This window comes from Anastrepha obliqua, chromosome 5 (assembly GCF_027943255.1).
Source record: "Anastrepha obliqua isolate idAnaObli1 chromosome 5, idAnaObli1_1.0, whole genome shotgun sequence".
Taxonomy (NCBI): domain Eukaryota; kingdom Metazoa; phylum Arthropoda; class Insecta; order Diptera; family Tephritidae; genus Anastrepha; species Anastrepha obliqua.
This window is the reverse complement of record NC_072896.1, coordinates 55778891-55802972: the sequence shown is the minus strand read 5'-3', so window position 1 is coordinate 55802972 and position 24082 is coordinate 55778891. Positions and strand designations below refer to the sequence as shown.

Sequence of the window (24082 nt, the reverse complement as noted above, 5' to 3'; positions counted from 1 at the left end):
AGCGTCGCTTCATCGTATTTTGTCATCGCACATGTTTCTGCGCCATACGTGAGGATGGGCATGATGAGAGCCTTGTAGAGTGTTAGTTTTGTTCGTCGATAGAGGACTTTACTACTCATTTGCCTACTTAGTCCAAAGCAAAACTTGTTGGCAATAGAGATTCTACGTTGGATTTCCAGGCTGACATTGTTATTGGTTTTAATGCTGGTTCCTAAATAAACGAAGTCTTTAACAAGCTCGAAATCATAACTGTCAACAGTGATGTGAGTGCCGATACGCGAGTGTGCCGAATGTTTGTTTGATGGCAGGAGGTACTTCGTTTTGTCCTCGTTCACCACCATAGCCATTTGCTTTGCCTCTTTATCCAGTTTAGAAAAGGCGAAACTAACAGCGCTCTTGTTAAGACCGATGATATTAATATCATCGGTATACGCCAACAATTGTATGATCTTATAGAAAACTATGCCTGAGCGATTAAGTTCTGCGGCTCGTACGATCCCTTCCAACATCAGGTTAAAGAAGTCACACGACAGCGAGTCACCCTGTCTGAAATCTCGTTTGGTATCAAACGGCTCGGAGAGGACCTTCCCAATTCTGACGGCGCTGCTGGTGTTGAGCAACGTCATCTTGCACAGCCGTATTAGTTTTGCGCGGATACCAAATTCAGACATCGCGGCCTACAGGCAACTCCTTTTCGTACTGTCGAATGTAGCTTTGACGGTGTGTGTCGATTCTTCTTTTATCCGTTTTTTCCAAGATTTGGCGTATTGTAAATATCTGGTGGATTGCGAACTTTCTATCTATCTATCAATCTAAAGCCACACTGATAAGGTCCAATCAGTTGGTTGATGGTGGGCTTCAGCTTGTAACACAATACGCTCGCTAGAATCTTATAGGCGATATTTAGGAGACTAATCCCGCGATAATTAGCACAGATTGCAGGATCACCGTTCTTATGGATTGGGTAGAGCCAACTTAAATTCCAATCGGCAGGCATGTATTCATCCGGCTATATTTTGCATAAAAGCTGATGGATGCTCCTTACCAGCTCCTCGCCGCCAAGTTTGAATAGCTCAGTCGGCAGTCCGTCGGCGCCCGCAGATTTGATGTGATTTAGACGCGTTATCGCTATTCTCACCTCATCATGGTTGGGTAGCGGAACACCCGCAGATGTCACTATTTAAAAGGTTCGAGAAGTGTTCCCTTCATGATTTAAGTATGCTCTGGATGTTAGTCCCTAGATAGCCGTCTTTGTTCTTACAGGAAAAGGCCCCTGTCTTAAATCCTTCTGTAAGCCGCCGACCCTCGTCCCTCGGCAGGCAATGCAAACCTGCGAGTGTATAGTATTTCTGCCATAAAAAAAAATTGTCTGACGCACACCACAAATAGGAGGAGGAGCTCAGCTAAACACCCAAAAAGGGTGTAAGCACCAATTATATATATATATATACCATACATATGTACAATACAAAACTTATACTTATAATATGTAACTACAGGTATTTTACTGACAATCAAGCTTCGCTGAAATGCCTAATTGCAGTTGAACCATTGTCGAATAAAGGCAATGAGAACAACGAATTATCCATTAGGTGTTCATGCGACACACTGTTCGGGACACTTCGGTGCGATTCCTTCCGGGTTCGATCTTTTGTAGTAATGCTCGTAGATAATCCATTGTTGCTTACGTTCGTTGAGAACTGCTTCGGATTTTTGTTTACTTTTTACCACAACATGACTAGGAATCCACAATATCTTTAATTTGTTTGCATGTTTGTTGGCATATCCCAAGTGGTTTTTATTGCAGCTAAAAAGCGAGCTAAGTAAACATATTTTATTTCATACTTTTTTTATTTAATAAGTTAAAATGTATTGCATACTAGCCAATTTTGCCACTATTGCATACTATGACCAAAAACGGTTAGAAAAACAGAGCCTATCGAAATTGGTAATTTAATTCGGTTTCAAAAAGTGTGTCGCATCCACGTGCGGTGGTTTGTTAGAGACTGAGGTGTGTGATGATGATATCACGTTACATAAATTCATTAATTTTTAATGAAACTAACACTCACTCTTCCGGCCATACGTATACATAAGTGCATAAACAAAATGCATGTGTGCGCTACTAAGCAAGCAACCGTGCACTGAAACACTGAACTGGTCAAAAAAATACTACTTTATAACCAGAATTTCTTGACTGAAATCGAACTACTGCGAAAAAGACTACATTTTTACCGATTATAGAACGATTGATTCGCCTCTATTTTATTTGGCTTAAACCTTTTAGTTTACTATGATATTATTTGAATACGTTGTAAGCCTTTGAAACAAATTTACGATATTAAGTATAAAATTAAAACTATATCGTCTCTTCACCAACAAACATTTAATATTACTGAGAACGATCAAAAAATATTATTTATTGTACTTGAAATCTTTTATTTTTATGCATACGTAATGAAAAATGCTTTTATTTAGTCTTAGGTAATATACTTATATGAATTTTCAAATTTTTTATGTATTTATTTTTCCTTCCTTTCAATACTTAGAAACTTTAATACTAATATCATTAGCAAATCTAAGACTGCTAAATAAAACTGTGTAATATTGTATTGGCGGCCGCCGTAGCCGAATGGGTTGGTGCGTGATTACCATTCGGAATTCACAGAGAGGTCGTTGGTTCGAATCTCGGTGAAAGCAAAATTAATAAGAACATTTTTCTAATAGCGGTCGCCCCTCGGCAGGCAATGGCAAACCTCCGAGTATATTTCTGCCATGAAAAAGCTCCTCATAAAAATATCTCGGAGGAGCTCGGCCAAACACCTAACAGAAGTGTACGCGCCAATTATTTATTTTTATTTTAATATTGTAAATTATACTTAATAAAAGGTTTTTTATTGTTTCTTCATGAATTTATTTCATTCTTAAAAAGGGTAATAATTTGTATTCTAAAAGTAATAGTTTTGGACTAGTATTTTTTTGTCTATTTTGGATTAGTATGAGACTGGAATATGGAATATCTGTCTGAAATCTCGAATTTATATCATGTGGGGCATCGCCATGTAAAAAATACCAGTTGCCTGTATGGAAGAAAGACAATTGCCGGACTAGTTGTGTCTGCGACTCATACGAGAACTAGTTGTGAGGTAATTTACACCTAGTGCATTTGACTACAGCCATACATATTTTATATTACATGTATTTATATATGTAGTATTATATATTTATTTATTTTAGTTACGTCCTGTAAATACCGGGTGTTACTTAAGAGCTTAAAATGATAATACAAAGCAGAAATTTGGTTGGAATGAATTTTTTTTAATATAATCTGGTAGATAATATCATTACATTTATTTTTTAAATATGATATCCGGCATATGTCCGCCGCTGCTACGAGTGACATGGCCCATTGGGTTAGTCCAATTTTTAACTACTTTTTCCAATAAATCTAAATGATCCCAATTAGCAAAAATACGATGCAAACGATGGTCATTTGGCTTGGTATGACTACCATTCGGGAGCACGTATGTTCGAATCTCCGTGCATGCAACAGCAAAATGATAGAACAAGTTTTTTCTAATAGCTTCTCATAAAAATTAGTTTGCCGTTCGGAGTCGGCTCAAAACTGTAGGAATAGAAACAACAGGAAAATGCACACCACAAATAGGAGGAGGAGCTCAGCCAAACACCTAACAGAAGTGTATGCGCCAATTATTTATTTATTTATTTAATCCGAGATTCCTAAGTAAAATTTTCCACGAAGTCGAAGGACAAAGGCCACCTAGTTGGGAACGACGACGAATCGACATTCGGCCAGCTTTTAAAAATTAACTGAGCCGGTAATTCCAATTAACGCCACCGTCTGTCTGGGCTATTACTAAATATAAATGTCAACACAGTTTGCCATTCTCAGCTGTCAAACCATTGTTATTGATATCGATAGTTCTCATGCAGCTAAAAAAACACCCGATATGTACAAAGGGAAGTTTAGAAATGTATAGCTACATATTTATTAATTGCGTAATTGGGCTTATAACTGGATAATGATTCAGTGGTCAAGAATTTCGAAAACAATTGCAATAAAACGGAAGCGGAGGCGAAGGCAACGGTACATCAAATCAATGCCGATTAAGTTGGGATTGCGGTACGGAATTTTTTGTTAATATTAACATTGTTGTACTTCAGCATAGTAAAGAATATATTTTCCATATAGTTTTAGCCGCTGGTGTTGGTGGCGCAAAATTAATCACCCAATATTATTTTATTAACACGTTCGCGGACACTAAAAATTTCAGGGAGCTGCAAAAATAGACAGGCAATTATATTTGAAACTAGTCTGATTATACATATCTATAAGAGTAGTCAAAACATCGTATTTTAACTGTTATATGAAAGTACTTAATGAATCAAGTGGTCATTACTTTGAAATACATTTCAAAAACAAAAACTTAAAGTTACTTGAAATTAAATGAACAAACCTTGGCTTTAAAATTTGAATGCTATAGCATTCACGTCCGCGAACGTGTTAATAAATTTTTTACTAAATACAAAATATAATTTTAAGTGATGGACATTTTTATTTTCACCTTTACGTGCTCCATAGCTTGTTTGTTTGTGTACTGCAGCCGTCTTGTTTACAAGTATCAAATATGATTGCGAAAATAATATATCTTCCGATAGGGTGACTGATTTTGCCCCACTTTGTTTCGGAAGTTTTTTACGAGCTTGTGAACTTAAAAGGATAATATAAAATAGAAATACTGTTGCAGTGATTTTTTTTTTGTATATTATAATCTAAAGAAAATTTCAAGGCATTTATTTTATAATATAATATCCGGCATATGTCCGCCGCGGCTATGAGTTACATGGGGTTACAGATTTCTTTTTTCATAGAAAAGATCCGTAATTTGGAAGCGTTGTTAAACGTTTCATGATGATTTGCCAAACCTTACTGAACAGAAATGTTAAAACGGTTTGACAACCATTCCCAGCTTTCAAACCATATTATCGGTGATTGTTCTCGTACAGCTAAAAAACACCCGATATAGGCGCAGAGGGTGAGTTTCGAAACTCGTGAAACTCTTTATCGTGTGTGCAGAGCGGTTATGCTTATTCTTCTTTTGAAAAGTATCAGCTGGAAAGTAAAAACCCACAAACAACTAAAGCAAAAAGATATATTTACTTGTTATGGATATCGCGCACAGTTACTGAAGGTTCTTAATACTAGTATAAAAAGCGTCTGTTTTACTATTTGCTACTATAATATTTGTTTCTTTTATTTCTTGTGCTAACCGGCGCCAATTGGAAACACCACGTGAAGCCAAGTCGTTTCGCTACCACCAGCTGGTACCGCATCAAATACTTTCAGCATTTGTTTCCATTTGGACGGCGTGACCCAGCCATGTGCTATGTCTACCCATGTCGTCGTAAAGCTGATACAGCTCATTGTTCCGTCGCTCCGCGATACCGCCGTAACTGGCCTGTCTACTGCTAAGTAATTGTCTGAAATAAATCAGTAGGACCAAATTTTGCAGCCAGAACTTAGCAGAGTTATAAAAAATATTTTTATTATTAAAATCAATAAAAAATGTGTATAATTTGCTACTCGGCTGGTAAAATTAATCGAATGCAGAAAATCTTGAAACAGTCTCCCAAACAGTTTCCAAAACGATTTAAAAAGAATTCGCTGATTTTCTGACATAACCGGGGCTATGACAGCGGGTGTGTTGGTGATATACAAAAAATCAACGCAGCCCTCATCCATGTTGCTTCGTTCCCGTCTGAGCAACGGCTCATTGGACGCGTGTGTGAATGCGTGTGAAATGAGTGGGCAGAATTTTGTTGCCGAATATCCGGAGTCGTGGCAGAAGAAGTTACTCCCACAATTTTGCTTGGGATGTTTAAACTTTCAATTGACTTCGACTAGTAGTTAGTATTCACCGAATTTTCTAAAATTCGTTCCACCGCAGTTCAGAACTAAGCCGAATTTCTATGATTAAAAAAAGAAAAACTATCACTCATATATACTATCACTCACATATACGAGTATCTAAGTTATGGTGAAATAAGTAAATTATCTTGAAAAGATGAGTGTTTTTGATTGTATGTAAATTATTAAAAGTAAAAAAGGTTCGAAGTAATTGAAGTTCTTTAATCAAATCTGCGCTTTTCGGAGTTTGTAATCTCATTTACTTCCAACCATTAATTGCTCTTATTTTTTTCTATATTACGTTTTTAAGCCCTCATCGCTGTTTTTAAAAAGTACACAATACTTAAAACACGACATGAATGAATAAGTGAAAGGTCTGAAAGTCTTCTGTGCCCTCTGCTCATTGCATCAAATTAAGATGGAGCTGGGTTTGGCTGAGCTTACGTCATTTCGTCCGGCGCATCCGGCTGAGATGTCTACGCCTTCTTCTCGCTATAGCATCACATTTGAGAAAAAGGTGTGTTGGAATTTCCGGGATTGGTCGCACAAAGGTCAGAGGTCACTGGATCATATCCCAAACCTGTGTAGATGGCTGCGTAATCTGCAGTGACTTACGAGATTACCAGTGAGCACTCTCAATTTCTTCGTACTAATAACGAGACAGCAGCCTTTAATAGAAAAAGGCTTCCAGATCTCTTACTCTATGACTTGTTCTCATATTTCTATCTCCTTATATTGGTAACTTTCGGTTCAGAATCCGAAATGAAATTTCTGATCTGGGTGTGGTTTTGATTAAAAACCCCTGTTTCAAAGCGGAATAAGCTGTACTATAGCAAATGTTTATGAAGTTATGTATAATATAATTGTATCTTATTGCCTGTACGAATCCTGTGTTCCCAGATCATAAACAATTAAAAGAATACACTAAAAATACTGTAAAAAGCATCATAAGCATTCCGCTTATAATTCGACTTCTCCTCCTTCTACACATTACGTTAAAAAACCTCCGTTAAAACTATGTAGCGACCATCATTCGGTTCTGAGCGAATTCGACAGAGTCGGCTGATATGCTAACGACACTTGGGATGCATTTATCAAAATTTATCTTGTGTTAGAGATATACGAAAAAAATCAACACAGCCAATGCTCATCCCATGGCAACGGTTTGTTTACAAATATGTACGTCGAATACAAATGTGCGAAAATGCATACTTTTATTGTGCGTAATTTGAAGTGAGTTTTTGTTTAATTAAAATTGATATTTTTATCTAAATGAAGTGCGCGATTTTAAATTGTGATAGCGTAAAAACCGTAAGCAACCAATCTTTAAGTTTTTTCGGCTTCCCACACATTCATATAATATATAGCTATTGCACATTAAGCTATTGCACTTGCATTTAACTCAAATAAAGTCGCGAAAGCTGCAGTTTATTTTTTTCCAAATTCCTCAATTTAATTTTATAATAACATAAAACTTTTCACAATATCACAATTTGCTAACCACGTTGGTTTTTTGTTTTGTATTCAACTAACCACACTTTACACTTTCATTCACCTTTCCCGAGCAATGTGGCAGCCAAAGTTCCCCCCACAAGTAAACCTTGAAATCTATCATCTCTACGATTGATAATATTGAGCAGTATAGTTTCGGCCCCGTTACAGTGAGCATTCATTCATTTTCATTTGTTCTTGTTTTAAATTGAAATACCTATATTTTATTTAATAGAAGTAGCCGTTGGCTTCGAACCGGTAAAACTTATAACCCAGCTTATAAGCATCGATTCTGGTGTATTTTAGTGTCCGGCAAATACTGTAAATGTAAAAATGTTTATCTTTTTACATTTCCTGTGTAAAACTCGAACAAAACATAAAATAATTAGTTTCTATTTAGTAATAAAACCTAAAAAAAATTCTTATTTTATGTAGAGAAGTATACCAACTGTAAATATCAAATATTTTACACTCATCATGAAACTGTCTTTTATATAGCATTGGAAAAATATGCTTCTAAGGTGAATTTATTATTTTAAAATGATGTTTTAATACCTAGGTATTCTTTGCCCAGAGTAAGTGTGGGAGTAACTACGTCCTAGACATATGTATGTCAAATTTAGGGCTCTTATTTAAGTGCCAATATATTTATTAGATTTTTGCTAGTTGTAATTAATCAGACCGACACAATTGCGCTTAACACATAGATCATCATGGACTTAAGGCCTAGAAATTATAACCAACAATTTGCTTTTAAGCTTTATTTCTTTTATTCAACAGCCATAAGCGTGCATTCATACAACTTTTTCTGCTATTTACAATTCTACAAATGCCATTATCCTTAAGGAGAATGCTCAAATGAAATCAAATGAAATAAATGAGTGCGCTACCTACATATGCACATATGTTACACGCCAATTGTAACTAAAAATATTGCTATCCTTATAGCATCGATACCGCATCTTATCACCTCCATAGCTGTGCTCTATAATGGCCACAAGCAGCATTAAGGGGTCCTCTGAAAAGTGAAGGAATTAAAAAGAGTCGAAGAATATTTTTAAAAATCAAATCACGTCTCCTTATACGAATACATACATATGTATGTACATGTATGTGGGTGTATATATATGTGAGTCTCTTCGAATACTTTGAGGGTGAAATGAAAACCCCATGAGCAGTTGCGGTTGTATGTTTGTTGAAGGAATGGAAGTACATACTATTAAACCACAGCGAAAAAATATGTCACTACAAAAAAAAAAAAAAATCAGCATTAAAATATCTGTTGGAATGAGCAAAAACTCTGCAACTTATCAGCAAAATCAATAGAAAGCGAAGTGCAGAGCTAGAGGCAAAGAAAGGCAGCAGGGATATTTTGTGCAGCAATGAATGCGAGAATTTCGTAAAACCGGCAAAAATACCCGAATCAACACTGGAGCACATTGGTGTGTTTACATACATATGTAGAGAGAGATGAAATATAAAATGAAAGGATCAATATCGAAACAAACACGAATTACTTATGGATATGTACGAGTATAATGGTATTGGAAAGGAACCGTTTTTGTATGTACTAAATTAATCACAGAGAAATAGTATTTCCACGACTATGCATAAAAAGTTGTGCTCCGAAAGTAAACATTTTTTATTGTAAATTAAATAAAATTAACGAATTTTAGAAGAAGGGTTATAGGAGCCGGAAAAACATTATACAAAACAGCCAAATTTAGTTGCATGCGTCCCAAACCGATTATACTGATGATCGATCCATCCGTCTTTAATAAGTGAAAAATTAAATGAAAATAAGGCTAATGAAATCAATTCAGTCTATAACATTTAATATTTTTTTTTTATATATTTAATAAAAAAGGGTCTTTAACATTGACGCCTAGATGTCAGTTGTAAATAATTTTTAGACGACTTTGTGTCATCATACTCATTTATCAAGTTAAAAGATGTACAATTTCACACGATAGAACCATGCGTTAACATTATTGAAGCTCTATATGAAAACGATCGATCTTTAAGAACAACATATTGCAAAATTCTCGACTTTCTTGATGGAAATAATCGATAACTCAAAGGCTGGTGAAAAAATTTCAAGAAACTGGTTTTGACGAGGATAGAAAAAGGACTGACATACAAAAACTGGACGTTCTGCTGAGAACATTGCTAATGTAAAGCAATACTGGTTTTTCACGCAAACTCATATATCCGCCGTGACTACGACTTGAATGGTCTATTCGATTCATTTCTTTACTTTTGCCAATAAATCTGACCGTATGGCATCAATGGCGGCTTGAATATTGCAATAAATCGATTGTTAAGAGCGCTTTATTGTAAATATTGTCGATGTTTTCCTGATTAATTTTTGGAAACAAAAATTCAGTTAGCACGGCTCGATATTCTCGGTATTCACGATAACAGCAGCTCCTTCCTCATATAAAAAAAAAATATGGCCCGATGTCGACCAGTACTCCATAAACTTCGGGAACAGATTTTTCCCCCCAAAGTAAATTTCCACAAGTTGGAGGCGTTGCTCTGGTGGTAAACGATTAATGATGACTTGATAAACCTTACTGAACTGAAATGCCAACACAGTCTGGCATTCTCAGATGCCAAACCACAGTTATCGATATCGATAGTTCTCATGCAGCTAAAAAACACCCGACATATACATTTTCCTACCAAAAAATTTAACAAAATAAATAAGAGATTAATATCAAATCTACAATTAAAAATAAGGAGGCCCGAAATACATTTTAGAGTTATGTTTCCATGCAGTTTTTTTCCAGAATTGCGAGTAGAATACTAAAATGAGCCCTTTATCGAGAGCGTAGTGGAAGTCCAATATTGACTTAATAAAGCTGTAATTCACCTGTCAAGAGATGTATCCCACGCCCTTCTCTTTCCATTTCGTATATCTTACACAAAAAAGATCGAAATCGAAAAATGTCGTAGTTTGGAAGTATATAGGAAAAATACAAAATCCCTAAATCTTGATAAATCTGGTATTAATTCGATTTCTCTAAATATTTTGTTCCTCCAGAGTCACCGCTTGAGTTCAACCAAACTTGAATTAATTTTCTGCAAAACCATTTCGATTTATGTATTTGATATATGCATACTTCGAAAATTACCCAAATCAGCCCACTGAAACGATTTTTCGGAATATCTTGAACACAAACTCATAAGCCTACTCAGGCTTATTCGCAATAAATAAAAAAATTCCATTTCACTCGGGTGAACGCTTTAGAAATCCTTAAATTACAAACCAAGGAACAGAGTCTGATTGAATTTATTGGTGAACTGATTTTTTGAAGGTTTCCCCAAACAAATAAGGTTTCTCAAATAAAAAAATATGGGGGAAAGAATAATGAGATGGCGCCTATCGTGGTACCGTTACTTTGTTCTCAGCGAATTTGACAATGAGTTACGTCGGTTTAGTACCAGTATGGCCAGATTACCAATTTCCTAACTTGATTTAGCATTTTTGTTTTTGTTATTTAGTCTCGGAGTCTTAGTTCTTTCTTCACGACATTTTTCTATCCTGTTCTAATTAAAAGTAATGTTTATAATTTTGCAAAATATAAATTTTTTTTTAAATTAGTTCAATAATTCACTGTTTTTTTAGCTTTACTTTTTTTTAACATCTGGTCACATTGCCCGCGGGTGCAGTTGTTGTTGGTATTATTCTGCTTTCCGCAGTCAAATCTCTCTCTCGCTACTGCAGTGTTGCCTAGCTTTGAATATAAAACACACTAAAATGCCCACTTAAAAAAAATAAAACACCAAATTTTTATTGAATTACTAAAAGAATTTTGTATGCGTGACAAATTGTTTTTAAAATGTGCGTTTTTTTAAATAAATGTTTATAGTTATGTACAATTTAATTTCTGAGTTTTTTGTTAAGGGAACGACTTATTTGCTATATTTTAGGTTATGTGACAAAATTAGGTACTCTTTTTGTAAAAATGTCATTATGGTTTTTTCAGTATCTTCTGGTATTTTGTGGCTTATTTTTACTGTGAATACACCTCTTGATGCTCTATGCCCCACTGAGGATTGAGGACCGGACGAAAGGATTACGCCTCTATGGTTTTAATTTGCATTCAGTAAATTCAAACGCTTTTTAAAATGTATAAAAAGGTTTTTAATGTTAAGAAGAGTTGAGAGAAGAATATTTAATATTCTTGCATTAACTTAAAAGGAAAAAAAATTAAATTTGCACTTTCAAAATATCAAACTTTATAATAATCAACAATATTCTCAGAGTGACCTTTAATATTCATTTTTTTAATAATACAGTTTTTTTTAACTTACAGTTTCGGTAGCTTTAAATTAAAAACAAAAAGAAACAGACACCAAACTTAAAAATTTTCGCATTTTGGGTATAAAAAAGCACTAAATTTATTGTGAAGAGCGAACGGTTGGCAACATTGCACAACTTGGCAAAAGTGACGTCACACACTCTCTGATGGGCGCAATCTTGTTTCTATCATTCTTGTACTCTATCATATCACACTTTATCTCTTATAACTGAACTAAAAATTAAAATCAGTAAGGATGAATAGAGAACGTTTTGAATAAGCTTCGGGGCTCACTTGACCATCTCCACAACCTATGACAGATCACTTAAGAGCTCATGATGTTTTTTGCTTTCTGTGACACCGTGTATCGTATGTATAGACGAATCTTAAATATCAATATATTTTTCCGGGTTTATTATCTCTCAAGGAATACTAATTACAGAAAAATGGCACTCTAGCAGAAATAATGTACAAATATCATTGCCGTAACACTTACTACACGGTTCATAGAATCCTGCAATAAGTTTTTAAAAATTTGTGCTCATTATTGCGCTCAAGAAGAATTAAAAGTGCATCAGGGAAAACAATGTTACGCTTGAATTTCCTTCGGATGATGATAAACTGTTGTATTTCCACAATAAATGTTACTGTTTTTCTGTTAGTATCCAAACGTTTTGCACTTGATACACACAAACAAATTAGAAACATAGACACATATTTATGCTTAAATATACGTGCCGAGCATTATTGTTATTTGGTATGCACATTCGTGTACAGAATCTGAAACGGATAGTAAAAGCAACAAGGGCAACTGAAACTGTAAAGACAACAATAACAGCTTCCATATCGAATACACACAAGAGTAGGATGTGAAAGAGCCACAGTTTGGCCACCTCTCTATTGACTTATTCATAGTAACCATCTTCTCGACTCAGTTTCATATTTTCATAACTGCAAGTGGTCGCTGGGATTGCCTACGGTATCTGCACAGCAGTTTAATTGCCAAAAGCCATAAGCTGAACCGACTAATATGAATTTTGGAAAGCTGACTGACTAAAAACCAAAAACTGTTGCAGTTTTTACTGCATTATTTTTATTCACGCGCGCACGTGTGCACTAGGGTATAGCAATTGTGTTCACATAACGGTTGTATGTAACAATATAGAGAAGATAGATGTAAAACTACACATATCAAAAGGTCAGAATGATGAGAGGAGTCGATTTAGCCATAACTGTCCGTCTTGTTTTGCGCAGGATACCTCGAGTAACAACTAATATATTCCATTGAAACTTGGTGCACATATTGCTCTTTGTCCAAGGTAGGTTGGTAATGAATATTGACGAAATAGGTCAATAACCACGCATACCTCTTATATAACGATAATTTTCAAACAAGAAAAAAATGTAATATCTTGTTTGTCTGTTTCTCGATACGACTTAGATCCGATCCCGGCTCATTTAGATCCGACATAAAAATTGTTGAAATCGTACAAAAAACACCACCACCTTTTATGTATATGTTAAGACTAAACTAGACCCATTCCAAGTGAAAAAATCCCTGATTTGTGTTTTTGTTATCGTGAAACAAATAATTCCTTAACCGAAAACGCAATTTTGATTTACCTGATTTTAATAATTCTTTCGCATCAATTAAGATCTATTCAAAAACGCAGTTGACTACTCTTGTTGATATAGAGAGAGGGGCTCAAAAAGAAAAGAAAGAGAAAATGCAGGCATTACGAAGAACTTGCGAGATTCCTTCAAGAGCACGGGGCCAGGAACAAAGTCGATCTCTAAATGCAAAAAAGTTTAATATATAGTTAATAGTTCAGATGTCCTACTATATCTGTTGTTTTGTATTGGTCGGTATTTAAAAGTGTTATGTTGACAAGTGTGGATTTATCAAAAAATATATGGGCGGAATAAGGCTTTTCACAACACACAAATCCCTGGGGTAAAAGTACCGCGCAAAGAACACGAGTTTTACAGGAATGATGAGCTAGACACCTTGAGAAAAGACGCAGAGGCAGAAGAACTAAGCACTTTGCAAAAAAAAAAAAAGTTGAAAATTGAAAATGGAGCGCCAAGAATGATAGAATACAAGATTGCGCCTTCTGAATTCGCTGCGACATCAGCACTACGAATATGCAAACAAAAGGAAGGGAAATTACTTGTTTGTGAAAACGGAGAGTAAGCAAAAGCAATGGAAACTGTTAAATACAAGAAATTATACACATACACACATTCTTGCCATGGCGTCGTCCGCATAAAAACTTCGTCTGGAGGTATTTTTATAATTCGTGGTTTTACAATTTAATACGTGGCACTTCGTTTTCAATAGTTTATTTGATCTCAAAGTTACAAATCTTTCTTTTGTTTACTTGGTTTATTTGTTTTATTTTATTTGAAGCGATGCTGTGAACCGGATGTCAAAATCGCGAGAAATAAAATAGCGGTTTTCGGAAGGCGCCACCTATAGATTCTGAACACCGTGATAGAACACCATCCCAAAAGGAAAAATGACAAGGCTAGAATAAAATTAACCCTTTTGAGTTATTGAGCATGGAACTGAATAATCAAAAAGGAATACATCTTAAGATTGGCAAGAGTCCTTAGAAAAATTTAAGTCGAACAGAAACTAGTACTCCTGGGCCGTCAAATCAAGGTACAAAATTTGAAAATATATACTTGCTGCTTAGGTATTAATTATATGTATATATGTACAATTCAAAAGTTTCTGTAGTGAATGAATTCTATTTAGTTTGTTTTATAATTTCAATATTAACAAAAACTGGCTTCATGGATTTACACAAGTGAATTTCTTACATTAGCTGTAATACGCTTAGTCTCATTAAGATATGATAAGTTGGATTCTGCTACGTCATATTGAAAATTCTCAAAAATTTCTGACTGAGGAGGCATCGATACTTAATGCAAATATTATGCAACGCACAGCAGACGTTAATCATTTTTGCGACTATTTCAAGAGCAGGTTTGGACATTTTGCATATGAGGTGTTAGCAGCCAAGGCATCCGCGTCGCCTATGTAAAACAGAGAATGTTATTCAGTGATTCAAAGATATAGTTAAAAAGGTACCTAGCAGCCAAAAAATTCAGATGTCTCGCAAATAACTCTGCTAAATTAAAACTCTTAATTGACACGTATTCCAAACTAATGGGGCTCCAGGGTAGATAGACTACGCCATAGTTGAATCTGAAATGCCACAGATGTTAGCTCTTCAAGCATTCTTTTATCCCTACGATACAACTGGTAATATCTGAATAAAATCTCAACAAGAGAGAATCATAACTCCGCCCATGGATTGATCGTTTTGTCGCATATCCCACGCCTAAGTGGACCCTATACTCCCTCAGGGAGAGTAGTAATCACCCTAACCTAACCTAACTCTGCCCTACAAAGTATATGTAGGTTGTTATATATATTATATGTATATTCCCTGGCCGTGGGGAATGTTCTATTCTACCGCGAATCCAGTACCGGATAATATAAGTATATGCTTGTATTACGTTCTACATTTATTCAGTTGCTCGTTAACTCATTGGTTGATTAATATTCGATATCCCATTGCGATAGGAAAATAAAATGTGTTTTACACATTTGTACATCATTGTTCAGAAAATCATTTCTGGTTGTTCCATCTTTATTTCCATTCTCCTATAAATGTAGATGCTTTTCCTGACGAAATATTCAAATTTTTTAGAGTAAAAAAGTTCGACAGTTTACATTACTATACGCTGGTGAAGCTGGACCCGACGAGCGGCAAATTGGTACATAGTTATTGGCCTTGTGGGGAGTTCCTTAAAATATAATATGTGGTCAACTCAAACTACGAATAGTATGGTAGTGGTAAGAATAAGCTAATGTTTTTGCTTATTCAACGCGAAATATAAAAATTAATTTAAGTTCTCTATTTCCATTAAAATATTTCAAAATGGAAACTTTGAGAATACAATCGATAATAATCGATACAATAAGCGATATTCACCTACGCTTGAAAGAAAGAGTGACATCCTTCTCTTTTGTCAGCGCCTAAGCAGAATTGAGATGTTAAGAGTCTCGCTTTGATGCATGAATGATAGAATATAAGATTGCGCCCACGGGCCGTGACGTCGATACAGAAAAATAAGATGAAGAGGAGAGGAAAAATAAGCGAAAGTAAGTGGAAATGTAAGAATGATAGAATAAATAGCGCACACGTATATTTGAACGTGTATAAATTTGCACATTAAAGTTTGTTTATTTTCTTTACTGGCGGCATTCACTTCTTAAATTTGCCAATAACAAATTTTCACTTTTCTGTATTTCCTACATCGTGGCTTTAATGCGGGCCGTGGTTAGGGCTCGTTTACCAAAATGAATAAAACTAGAAGCTCACATATAACTAGATTATCTACTTTTTCGAGCTTAATTCCCAATCCCTATGTAAAACGCGAAATTACGCATACACAATTTATCTCCCAAAATCCGAGATTCTAAAATAATATTAGATTATGAAGATACTTTTTTCCGTGCAATCTTGTGTTATCGATAACATTTTTTGCGGATTTCCTCCTCCTGTTATTACTAGTAGCAAATTGCTCTGTTGGTTTGAATTTAGATATTAACAGAATACCAGGCTTATTGATTCTTCAGAGGTGATTATTTTTACATAGCGGTTACATGCCTAGTAAGTAATGGAGTACTTCATTAGAGGCCACGTTTTTCTAACAGCTTTCTTGCATCTGCACCTTTGATGAATATACTCTACATCCTCAGACCGTTAATTCACACATAAGAATTATTCATAAATTAAGTTGTTATAAAGGGTGATCAGACTGGAGGTACTTTTTCCAATAAAAAATTTTTGCCAGATCACGCGTGACTACTGTAAAATTAAATACGTAATTTTTGCAGTATTCATTGGCAGTATTCATTGGCCAGTCAAGAACAGCCATTACATCCATTGAAAACAACCGTTTGGTGGGGTCTGTGGGATGGAAGAATCATCGGCCCATATTTCTTCAAAGACGAGGCTGGCGCCAATGTAACAGCGCCGTTCATTGCTACATTGGCTGACGCTGTCGCGCCATGAAAATCGACTTTTCGATGCCGGAAGTTGAAGCCCCTGATCTCCACAACGTTTGTTCCAACCAAATGACGGACGGCGCTACTTGCGATACAGATCGTGAAACAATGGATTTACTGCGTCCTCGTTTCGATGAGCAATTTATCTCTCGTCTCGGACCAGTGGCCACCAAGACCGTGATATCACGCCTTTGGACTTTTATTTATAAAGGTATATAAATTCTAAATGCTTTGTGGATAAACCAGCTTCGATAGAAGCATTGGAAGCCAACATTACTAAAGTTATTCCGAGTTACCTTCCAGCGCGCCATTCAAAATTGGTTTTACGCATGACCGAATTGCGGCGCAATTGCAAAAAAATAAATTTGGTTAATTATTCTATACAAAAATAATAAAGATTGCTCAATCAATTTGAATTTTTGTTGTTTTATTCCAATTTAGCGATACCTCTAAATTGATCACCCCTTATATATAATTGATGCTTACACCTTTTAGGCGTACTTGGCCGAGATCCTCCTCCTATTTGTGGCGTGCGTCTGAATGTTGTTCCACAAATGGAGGGATCTACAGTTTTGAACCGACTCCGAAAGGCAGATATTTTTGAGGAGCTTCTTTATGGCGAAAATAAATTCGAAGGTTTGTCATTGCCCGGTGAGGGGCGACTGCTATTAGTAAACATGTGTTTATCATTTTGGATATTTGAACCTACATTTCATTTACGGATATTTGAACCTACGCTCATCCGAATGGTAGTCACTCACCAAGCCATTCGGCTATAGTGGCCGGCTTGAAAACAATTAGTTCTTAATTAATATTCTATGTTAAAAAAATTTATAAAGTAAACGTATGTCATAAATATTTTTCTAACTCTAGTAAGGAATAAAAGTTAATTAATTAAAATACATATTATTTAAAATATTTCAAAAATGGTTGGTAAACAAGTTTTATAATTAATTTAAAAAATTAAACAAATTTATAAAGACATAAATAACAACTAATATTTTGAATGCTGCAAAGAAATGAAGAATCAGAACTGAGAAAATATGGCAGCATACTTGTATATATGTATATTTTACAAGAAAATATCCATTTCTCTCCATGCATTGAATTACCTTGCGGTCCTGCTGAGAATTATTAATAAAGTTTTTTTTTTTTAATTCATAGTTTATAAAATTTCACAGCTTCATTATGTGTTTTCTTTGTTGCTTCCTTCTGTTTGCCCATTACAAAATTTTTACGGTTTGGCGATTTTATATCAAATTTGTAAAAAAAACTAATATTTTCCATCTCAATGGCTTTAAATATCAACTGATTTCAAATAAACATTTATGGGAGAGGATCGTAATAAATGCTCACTACTACAGTGAGTTAAATGTAAGTAAGTAGTAATGGAATTATGAAAATACTGGCTGCTCCAAATGCTCTAAACGTCAATAGATTTTCCTGCAGGGCACTTGCGGTTAAACAATGCAGCCGAAATCTACCTTATTTGCATGAACGAATGTGTTACTGTTGTAACACTTGCGGCGTTTTGGGTGTTGCAGTTTTTATACGAGTTTAATTGGCTTTTGTTCTTATTTTGTATTGCCTGCCTATTTCACACGATTCTTAGAGGATATGAATTTGTTTTGGGCTCATCGCAATTTCACGCTCACTTTAGCCTTATAATGCGTAAATAATGTGTGCTGATGAAAATTTAACGGGAACAAAGCCAAAAGCATCGAACTGTGCGATTCAGCAATTTCACGAAACTGACCATGCAGCAACCCACAGTAAAAACAAACAATGAAAACTGTGCTGGTCGCATCCAGTTGCATCATTAATATGCAGAAAATTGTATTTAAAAATTCTAAAATGCCGACAAAAAAGCGCGAAACAGCTGCAAACCTTCCTGCAATTCACTGATCTTTCGTTCCTGTAGGCCTTTACAAATATGTACGTATGGATGTATTTATGTATGATGTATGTATAGACATTGATATACAATTTAAATCAAAATTTAACTACTCAAGAATTCGGGCGAGTACATTTCTTACAAGAATTGCAATTTCGAGGCTTCACAACTAAATACCAACAAAAACGGGCAAAGGCATCGTACTAAACTACCTGCGTTAAATATAACCCGTCTGAAGGTTTACTTATACAAGTTTTAGATGAATAAATAAATTTCTCTTTAATTTTTGCTTTATACTTACCGTTTAACATGGATGAAGGTCCTGTCACTATCACACCGCTGCCGCTAACTACGGTACCGCCCCCTTTTCCTTTTCCGCTGTCACGGTCAGCGCCACTACTGACGACACTAACGGACGTTGTGGTGTAACCACCGTTTTCGTCGTCAGGGTTGCCGCTGCCAGAGCTGCTGCTTCGTTGTTGCACTATAATGTTGTTTGTGGCGTCCTTCACCCTTGTTGAGAGCACCAAGAGTGCTCCGATTAAACACCAAGGGCCCATCATCAACTTGCTGCTTTTTTGGCACGGTGTATAGATTGGTAGCAAAGTAAGCATTGACGTTTGCACATTATTCACTACCGTGTTGGCTGGCCTGAGCTTTTATATGATTTTCTCGTACTCCGTGTTGAAGAGTTTATTGGTAAGAGTGGTACTAAATCTAATGAGGAAAATACATTACTTATATTTATGTGCACATGTGTATATAAATTAAGAAATAGTTATACAATTTAGAAATGACTGAGAGTGGAACTTGTCCTTATGGACAGTCCTATACCAATTTATCTATAAATTATTTGATTTTTCATTAAATTGATTCCCAAAAATTAGTCGCGAATTTTTCAAATGACCTTAGTTTGATCCAGTTAGGTTTGATCGCATACCAAGAATCTTAATGGTTAGTCCGCACTCTATATTGGTTTTCAAGATTGTAATAGTAGTTCGAAGAATCGCGCGAGCCACCGCAGAGCTCGCATAACCAGTCGCGTAATCGTTGAAGCCTGGGTTCACAGTGCATGAACAACTCCATTATAGGTATATAGATGGTTTCGCGAACAGTATGACCGTCCTGTTGAAACCAAATAACTTGTTGACCATAGAAATTTTTGCTGAACTTTACACTGAGTGTATCAAGTCTGGTATATTTCCCAGGAGATGGAAGCGACAGCGTTTAGTGCTACTGCTGAAATCGGGCAAACTGCCAAATGATCCATCAGCATACCGCCCCTTATGTCTGTTAGATACAGTGGGGAAGGTACTAGAAAGAATTATCTGTGGGCGGTTGCAGAAATATCTAGAGGGGCCAACAGGACTTACGGATACTTGCCATTCGACTGGTGGTCGAAATAGTGAGCGAGGCTATTAACAGGACAGGTGGGGTATCCGGCTCTATGAAATATTGTGCTGTACAAATATACAAGCATTCCATATCTCTCATTTAAATAAGCATCCCATTCTTGACCAATTGTGGGTTTGGGATCATCTCGATATGGCTCTTTATACTTACTTGCATCTTACATACCGCCTAATAGTGATTTTGATCTTTACAAGTCGCATACGGACAACATTGTTTCCCCAGTTCTAAATAAGGTTGATGATAACCATATTAGTGTTTTTGGGAATTTTAATTTTCCGAATGTTTCTTGATTTACTAACTTCTGTAAGCATAGTCTAATCCCAACTAATGTCACATCATCAATTGAATCATATGTAATTGATAATCTATTAAGCCTTGATTTAGTACAAATTAATTTTTTCGAAAACAAGCTTAATCGAATTCTTGATCTTATATTCATCAGCGCTAAATACTTCTATCTCTGAATGCTTCTCATCCTTCTCGCCTGCTGATAAACATCATGTCACTTTAATGCTTAACGTTAAGTTTTACGAGTTCGCGAGTAGTAAAAAAGACGAGACACTAGCTTTTAATTTCTCCTCTTTTGACTTTTCCAGCTTAAACAGCATTTTACATGACATCATCTGGGAAGATTTGCTTTCTGGGTTAGATATTGTTGAGTGCTATTCTACCTTTAAAGCGCAGTTGCTCAAAATTTTATGAAATATTTACCACAATTTAAAAAACAACCTTTTAAACTTCCATGGTACATTTATCAACGTAAAAAATTTAAAAATAAGAGGAATAAGCTTCACAAGCAATTTTTAGAACCTAAGAATGAATATATCGTCCCCTTAGTATTAAAATAGCCTATAAATTTTTTGATGTTTTGAGAAAATGAATTTCAAACTTTTTGTCGAAAGTAGCTCTCACTCAAATCTCGTTATGTCTGTAAATATTTATTATTTTTTGACTGACGTTTTGACCCACTTTGTGGAACTAGAATTTGACAAAATTTTGACCACATATAAAATCGACGATGGAGAATCTAAAAATTCAATAAAAAAATAATAGCCTACTAAGGGGACGATATCTTTATAAATTACCAGCATTGCTTAAAAAAATGCAACTGTTTAAATAAATTTTTGTACAGGAACTATATTCTTCGGATTGAAGAGAATGTTAAGTCTAATCCTAACGCCTTTTGGCAATTTGTTAAATCTAAAAAGTCAAGTGCTGGAGTCCCTTCTGCGGTTCGTTTTAATGACAAATCAGCTTCTACTCCTGTGGACGTAGCCAGTTTGTTTGCCGATGTTTTCAAATCTAGTTTCACTAGTGATGATACGTAATCGTCTTCTTCTTGTCCACTTTCATCTTTGAATTTTGACTATTTAAATCTAGTTTCTCTGGACATTGAGAATGGGATTTTGGCTTTAAAACCTTCTTCGCAGACTGATCAGGATGGGCTGTCCGTAATTTTTCTTAAACACTGCCCGGCTATTGTCATTCCTCTCAACTAGTTTTTAATAAATCTCTATCTTCGGGAGTTTTTATCAACGATTGGAAAATCACAACTATCACCCATATTTTCAAAAGTGGCAAAAATAATGATGTGTGCAACTATAGGCCGATCTCGAAGCTTCCTACCTGTATTATTTCTAAACTGTTCGAAGGAATTGTAAAAGAAATAATGTACTTTGCAACTAAGAGCTTAATCTCGCCCAATCAGCATGGATTTATCTCGGGTAGGGCTACAGTTTCCAACCTGGCTGCTTTTGATGAATATTGCTTTGGAACTTTTGCTGAAGGTTTTCAAGCCGATTGTGTTTACACGGACTTTCTAAATCATTTGATAGAGTGTCTCATACAATTCTATTACGTAAATTAGCCTCTTTCGGTTTTCATTCTGCTTTCTTTCATTGGTTGAAATATTTTTTATCCGATAGACGATGTGTGGTACTGATTGAGGGTGAATGTTCGGAACCTTTCATTGCATCCACAAGGGTGCCACAAGGCAGTATTTTAGGGCCTCTTCTCTTCGTTCTATTTATTAATGATATTAGTACCTGCTTTTCATTTGCCAACTTCCTTTTGTATGCTGATGATTTGAAAATATTTTCTGCCATTAGAAAAAATGAGGATGTTCCCATGTTGCAAACGGAAATTAATGCGCTCGTTCGCTGGTGCAGCAACTCTCGCATCTCTCTAAATATTAAGAAATGTTTTCATGTCACCTCCGTCAAAACTCAAAATGTTTTCCAGTCATCATTGATAATACTCTACTTCAATCTGTTCATGAATTCAAAGATCTAGGGGTGATCTTTGACTCACAATTTTCTCAATCTTAGGTTTTATGCAGCGTAATAGCTCGATGTTCTCGGACCCTTAAACTCACAAATTACTTTTTACTTCCTTTGTTCGCTCTAGATTAGAATATGCAACATTTATTTGGAGGTCTTGCCACCAATTTGCTATTGAGAGAATTGAACGTGTACAGGAGGTGTTCGTTAAAATTCTCAAATCCTACCCCTTCCTATCATTCCCATTTGATTTTAATTAACTTAAAGTCTCTAGAGAGTAGAAGATCTATACTCTCACTGGCTTTTGTTTTTAGTGTAATTAAAGGAGAAATTGACTGTTCATCCCTATTACGTTGCATTCACTTTCATATTCCTACTAGATCTCTACGCAATACTTACCCATTTCAAATTTCTTAATTTCTTAACACGAATTATGCGCGCAATGCTCCTACGAGTATTCCTCGCGCTTTGAGAGAATTCAATGAGATCTCGAGTTCTATTCCGCTTGACTTTTCGGTTTCAGAGATGAATTTTATAAATTTCTAAACTCTTTTTTTTTTAATTTATTTAATAATTATCTGTAGTAATTTCAGCTCATTACAATAATTAACAATAATTACTTTTTAGACTTGAAATAGACCAATTAAAATTAGCATAGTATTATTTATTTTGTTAGAGATCATATTGAGACAATTTACCAGATTTATCTTAAAAAAGATCCCTAGTAGATTTTTAAGTTAAACTGTTTTAAAGATTGCATGGAGTAGAATTAGAAAATTATCACAGAAATTCTAAGAGAGCACATTAGATTAAATCATCATCTAACTAAATTGGAAATATAATCCAATTTCCAAGAGTTCGCAATTTGAGTAGGAAGAAAGATGAAACCTCCTAACATGATACACACATAAGCGGGATAAATAACTGGGTGAACAAATACTACTGAAATATAAACTAAAATTTATTGAGGAACTTTGGCTCGCAGAAACACTTTCAGATTCTTTCAGATCACAGCGCGAATTGTACGGTTCATCAAAGCTCAAAAGACTAAAATGTCTAGGCCATACCATGAGAATGGACCCCACAAGAGGTCAACGAAAAATAATTGCAAAGAAAGTAAGAGGCAGGCCATGATCAAGATGGATTGACGAACCAGAAGAGAACGTGAGGAAGGTCAACAACTGGAAGGAATCGTTCAAGGGTCGGGCTAAATGGATACAATTTGTGCAGCAGGCCAAAGTTCACACAGAGCTGTGGGACCAAATGACAATGATGATGATGATAGTGTGTATATTTTTATTACTATTATTACCTATTTTTAATTATAATAATTTATATGTTAATAGGAAACAATATTAAAAAACTGAAATACAACTAAAATGGAAAAGAAAGTTATTAATTCCATTAAAAGACAATTTAAAAATCAAAACCTTACAAATAAGGATTCTAATAAACAAAAAAAAAATGAATCAAAAAATGGTTTAACATGATTCCACAAGACTCCCAGAAAGATTCATTTAAGGCTCGAAAAGAACATCCAAATTCACTAAAAATAAGGCATAAAATGGACCGATTTCATCGGATTTAGAATCTTTTTGATTGAATAATCGCTCATTTGATTGAAAAAAGGGAGCGCTTAAAAAAGTATTTTAGGATCCTTTTGGTTAAGCGAGATATCTTCGA

The 24082-nt window shown here is 35.2% G+C and overlaps 1 protein-coding gene across 1 annotated transcript in view; it reads right to left on the bottom strand.

Moving 5' to 3' along the window:
- LOC129247571 (neurotrimin) overlaps positions 1-24082 on the bottom strand; it is a 159161-nt gene that overhangs the window by 107982 nt on the left and 27097 nt on the right. Inside the window, exon 2 of the mRNA XM_054886740.1 lies at positions 19009-19424. Coding sequence (XP_054742715.1) covers positions 19009-19321 — 313 coding nt within the window. The 5' untranslated portion in view covers positions 19322-19424. The remainder of the gene's footprint in view (positions 1-19008; positions 19425-24082) is intronic.